A 5,321-nucleotide genomic window follows, 5' to 3' on the forward strand; every position below is an offset into this window, starting at 1 on the left:
TAGCACTCCCTTGCGGGCCACCACCAGAGGACCCCAGTTTGAAAACCTCTTTGGTATATAGAATATATTTTTGTACTGTATTAGCCTGGCTATATGTGATTATTAAATTCTTCTTAATCCCTCAGTCTTATGAATGAATATTATAATAAATTTAAATATTATGAATTAGAAACATGAATAACGCCCTATGTAAAGCATCACATTACATCGCGACGCGTCAAAACAAGGACGCGCCTGTATTAAGTCTGATTTGACGACTGAAGGATGACGTCAGGATTCTGCCGCTTGCTGTGTAGTGTTTTCGCGCGTCGCGTCGCGTCATCGCGTTCAATTTCGATGGGGTGTCCCTCCCTCTCCACCCGTAACCTCATTTATTGTGTGCTACGCAGGGGTCCATTGAGACGAATATGTGGACCACGCATTCAGGCATTTAATAGTGGATTCTAGTGTAGCTATGTAGGTATTTGTTTCCGCAGCGCTCGAGATATCAACAGACAGATTGTAACGTACAGTACGGTAAGAATTTCATCATTATCCTATTGTATTTTCCTGTCCGTATATATTACCGTTGATTGAATACGCCTTTACTCATGTTGTCGCATGGTGTGTACTCTAGCAGCTGAGGATAATACCTCGACGTTTGTCAACAACCTGCATTGTTGAGCTCAGGTTGATAGTATGGTAATAAAACACACGTACTCGCAGTTTAATCACAGTCACTGTCGATTAGGCTGATATGGAGTCTGCGGTACACAGATGCTTGGCCTTTCTTAGACTGCAGGGCAGAAACCAGTGGTGCACTGGAAAACAATGAAAAGGAAACAGTTTGATGGTGGGAAACAGTCTCCCCAAGTAATAAGATCTGATGTGGTCCTGATGCAGCTGCTTCACCCAGATTTAAGATTGAGTGCAGAGAATACAAAACAACACATACAGTAAAAGCAGATCAAATCAGACAGGACAGATATTTCAAAGAAACATATATATATATATATATATATATATATATATTATAGTACAAATGTTATTTATTTTTCTCACTGATGTAACCCATTTTTTCAAATCACAGAGGCCTGATCTCATCTGCAGTGAACTTGACACCAATGGCTGATTCAGACAGCACGTCTACATCTGATCGAAAGCTCCACTGCCCACGTACACCTGTCTCACTTTCATTACCTTTCCTGAGGGAAGGCAGTAATGTTTTGGAGAGGAAACCGCCTCAGACAGGGGAACCTCTTAGTCCACTGCCAACCAAACGCACACGTACCTATTCAGCGTGAGTACCTATGCTTACAGTGTAAAAATATTTCATATACTTTGTGTAAAGGTATTTTGAATGATTTTGTAATTTTGTCTCATTTTAATGTTGTTGATAGATATTTTTACCAATATTGACACTTTTCTACTTTGTTCTTCAGTACTGAGTGCAAAGAGAGTGAAAAACTTATAACAATTGAATCAATTTAAAGATCTCAAAGCAAATAAATAAATAAAATTAAACGACGAAAATACATTTTGTGACCATTAAGACTTCAAATAAGTGCAGAAAAATTATAAATGTTTCTTAATTATTATTTTTTAAATTATTATTATTATTATTATTTAATAGATCTTAATATTAGCTGTTTAACTTCATTAATAAACAAATCAAAGAATCCAAAAAAAACAGGAATCGCAGGAGTACATAAACAACTGCTTTGGCTTCAACTCAAAGACAATACAGGACAATGGAACAAACTAAACTGTGACACAAACACTGAAATATATAAATATAAAAATAACTATTATTGTATTGAAAAATTGTATAGAGAATGTATGGATGTATTGAAAAAAATAACATTGGTGCACCATATTTTGTTGTGTTCATTTCAACAAAACATAAAGAGATGTTTTGCTTTCTTATTTACTAAAAGGAATCATGTTAGTTGATTCTAGAGCTTCTTTACTCTGGTGTTTTGTCAGATCGGTGAGAGCCAAATCTGGACCCGTCTTCAAGGGCATTTGCAAGAACTTCTCAAGGTCACAAGGTCACGGATTCATTTGCCCCTCCCATGGAGGAGAAGACATATTTGTTCACATCTCAGAGTAAGTGAATTTAAAAATATAATTTTAGAAACATACAATATAAAAATACTTTTAGTTTAGCATCTATTTTTAAAGTTTTTTTACCACAATTTTTACTGTTTTATCTAGTATTGAGGGTGAATATGTGCCAATGGAGGGGGATGAGGTGACCTACAAAGTGTGTCCTGTTCCTCCCAAGAACATAAAGTTCCAAGCTGTTGAGGTGGTCATCACCAACCTTTCTTCCGGAAGGAAGCACGAGACCTGGTCTGGGCAAGTTTTCAGCTCCTAGCTCACACATTCAAGCCCAACAGAAGAATAAAGAGATAAAGGAATGGATTTAACTCAAGGTTCTCATGCTGGTGGTAAAATGGTGTTGTGTGCAAGTAGGATAGGGATGGAATAGTAATTAGGCTTATGCAACTGTTGTTTTCTCCAGCCTGGCAAATAAGCAACAGGAAGTTGGTCAGAGGTCTGTTTGGAAAATGTTTTGGGATGTAAGTCAGCTGAGCTTTGATATAGCATTGGCAGAACATTACATAACTGTGACACAAAAAGCAGCAGTGTTGCCCTTGTTTGAATATTTGTCATTTATATGTACTTAATTATGTATTTATTTTCATTTTATGTACAGAGGCATTTAAGTTCATTGTGCTGTGAATGTTCAAGTCATTTATGTAAAACTAATTTAAAATTAATGCACTTCAAGGGAAATGTTCATTTCTTTAATTGTAATTGATAGGAGTGGTATTAGTTTTCTGTACGAAAGCTACAAATCACAAAAAAATCACAGTATTTTAATTTTGTCATGAACAATGCTTTTTATTATAATTCTAATAAAATTGAAATAACGCAATCATTCAATGCAGTGTTATTTTCACATATTGTACGTTTTCGTTTTGAGATTATTCTTCTACTTTAGGTTTTTCCAGGACAGATTTTTAGAAATCTAAAGATTTTTAAATTCCACTCAGATTATGTAGCCTAAATAAAATGCTTATAGAGATATCATTTATCTTTGAGAATTTGGAGATTGCAAAAGTAAATGTGTAATCAGGAATCAAAGGGTTAATTCACCCAAAAATGAAATTATATATTTTATTACTTACCCTCATGTCGTTCCAAACCCGTGAGACCTTCGCTCATCTTCAGAACACTAATTATTATATTTTTGATAAAATCTGATGGCTCAGTGAGGCCTGCATTGCCAGCAAGATCATTTCCTTTTTCAATGCCCAGAAAGCTACTAAAGACGTATTCATGTGTTCAAACAAAAGATTCATAAAGCGTCAAAGCTTCATGAAGCAGTGTTTTGAAATCGCCCATCACTAGATATTGTTGAATAAAAAGTCATTATTTTGTTTTTTTTGGCGCACAAAAAGTATTCTCGTCGCTTTATAATATTAAGGTTGAACCACTGTAGTCACATGAACTGTTTTAAATATGTTTTTAGTACCTTTCTAGGCATTGAAAAAGGAAATGATCTTGCTGGTAATGCAGGCCTCACTGAGCCATCGGATTTTATCAAAAATATCTTAATTTGTGTTCCGAAGATGAACGAAGGTCTTACGAGTGTGGAACGACATGAGGGTGAGTAATTAATGACTGAATTTTCATTTTTGGGTGAACTAACCCTTTAAAGTAAATATTAAAATATTATGTATTGAATAAATAATTGAATTTTCAACTTTTAAATAATACAATTCCTATTGATTATTGTATGTATATCAAATATACATAATATACTAAATACACATATTATACACTATTATCCAGGGTCAAAACTGTTCCCATGTAAGGCTTTTACAAATGTCAAAGTATAGCTATTTAATAAATGTGTTGAGATGTGATGTAGTGCCATCTATTGGCAGAAGGGAAGCAATGGGTGGGGTTTTTACTAAGTGACATGTGTCCATATGCCCACTAGAGGGAGCAGTACATCAGGAAAAAGAGAGATTGTGGTTATGTGGAAATAAGTATTTTAAAATAAGTAATTAGAACAAATCTCATTATAAAAACTTCATGTTACACGTGAAACATGTAGAACTATTTACATTTTGAGTGTGGAAAACAATAAACAGAATGCAATATAAAAAAAATCTAAAAGGATAATACAATTTTATTTAGGCCTACACATTTTACTTTTTTATCATACATTTTATATTGCACCCTCAGCTCGTAAACCAACAACTAGTTATGGGGAAATTCTACAAAGAAACAACTACTCAATGTGTATAATCACACATTTATTTATGTGCAATGAATGCAATAGCTAGAGAAGAGAGAACAACTGGGGCAAAAAAAAAAAAACAGATAAGTTATAATGCCTGCCGATGTATTATGATCGAGATTAAAACAAGATTTACTTCAGCTTTTTCTTCAGAAGTCATAAATTAAATTGAACCATAAATATATGAAGTGTCAAGACTATTGTTTGATATGATAAATCATTACTGAGGGAAAGCACCTGCGTACATAAATGTGTTGGAAAGGAATGTCTAAGCACAGCACAATGAGCTTCACACATTCAAGTAGGCTAACTTTAACAAGAAAAAAAGATGATAAAGTGTATTTTAGTTGCCTGTAAGTAGAAAGACAACCAACATAATTTTTAGTATATCACTGGACACCAACAAGTACGTACACAGTCCTAAGCATAAATAAAATTTTAAAATTAAATACAATTTAAATAAAAATATTTTATATAATATACACAATAGGCCTAAAATAAAAATGTAGACATGCAAATAATAAACTTACGCACAACAAATCATAAAATGAATCATCAGTAATTTATAGCGGAGTAATTTATGTATTTTCCTCCTCTCACCTGGGAAAACAAACAAGACAGGTACTTCATTCTGATTGCTTTTATGACGTATCGATTTATCACAGGACGATGGCTTTATGGCTCAACCTTTGTCCTTCACTCCTCTCACAGTCGTCTTCTCTGTACACTAGTGTTCAATAGGCCCTGAGAGCTTCTGCTTCAGTTGCTTTAACAGAAATTTGATTACCCATATATACATACATTATGTTTATAATAGCACCTCTATGAGAATATTAGGCCTAAATTCTCACTTTGACACACTTTGTGTGAGCTAGCCTTCTGAACTTGCTATCTAGACAGCAAAAATAAATATTTGCCTATGATGCCTATAAATGCTGTCTTTGTAGGCAGCTCACTAGGTTTTGAGACACGGCCACTGACTATGTTGTTCATTAACACGCTCAGGTGAGAGCAAAATGATCAA

General features: G+C 34.2%; 1 protein-coding gene across 1 annotated transcript; it reads left to right on the forward strand.

The window, feature by feature from the left end:
* The first annotated feature begins 309 nt into the window (after positions 1 to 309).
* csdc2a (cold shock domain containing C2, RNA binding a) lies at positions 310 to 2,926 on the forward strand. Its single transcript, XM_051914809.1, has 4 exons — positions 310 to 516; positions 1,070 to 1,279; positions 1,966 to 2,088; positions 2,197 to 2,926. The coding sequence occupies exons 2-4, from the start codon at positions 1,104 to 1,106 to the stop codon at positions 2,357 to 2,359; spliced, it is 462 nt and encodes a 153-aa protein (XP_051770769.1). The 5' UTR covers positions 310 to 516; positions 1,070 to 1,103; the 3' UTR covers positions 2,360 to 2,926.
* The last annotated feature ends 2,395 nt before the right edge of the window (positions 2,927 to 5,321 follow it).

Source organism: Ctenopharyngodon idella, chromosome 12 (assembly GCF_019924925.1).
Source record: "Ctenopharyngodon idella isolate HZGC_01 chromosome 12, HZGC01, whole genome shotgun sequence".
NCBI classification, from domain to species: domain Eukaryota; kingdom Metazoa; phylum Chordata; class Actinopteri; order Cypriniformes; family Xenocyprididae; genus Ctenopharyngodon; species Ctenopharyngodon idella.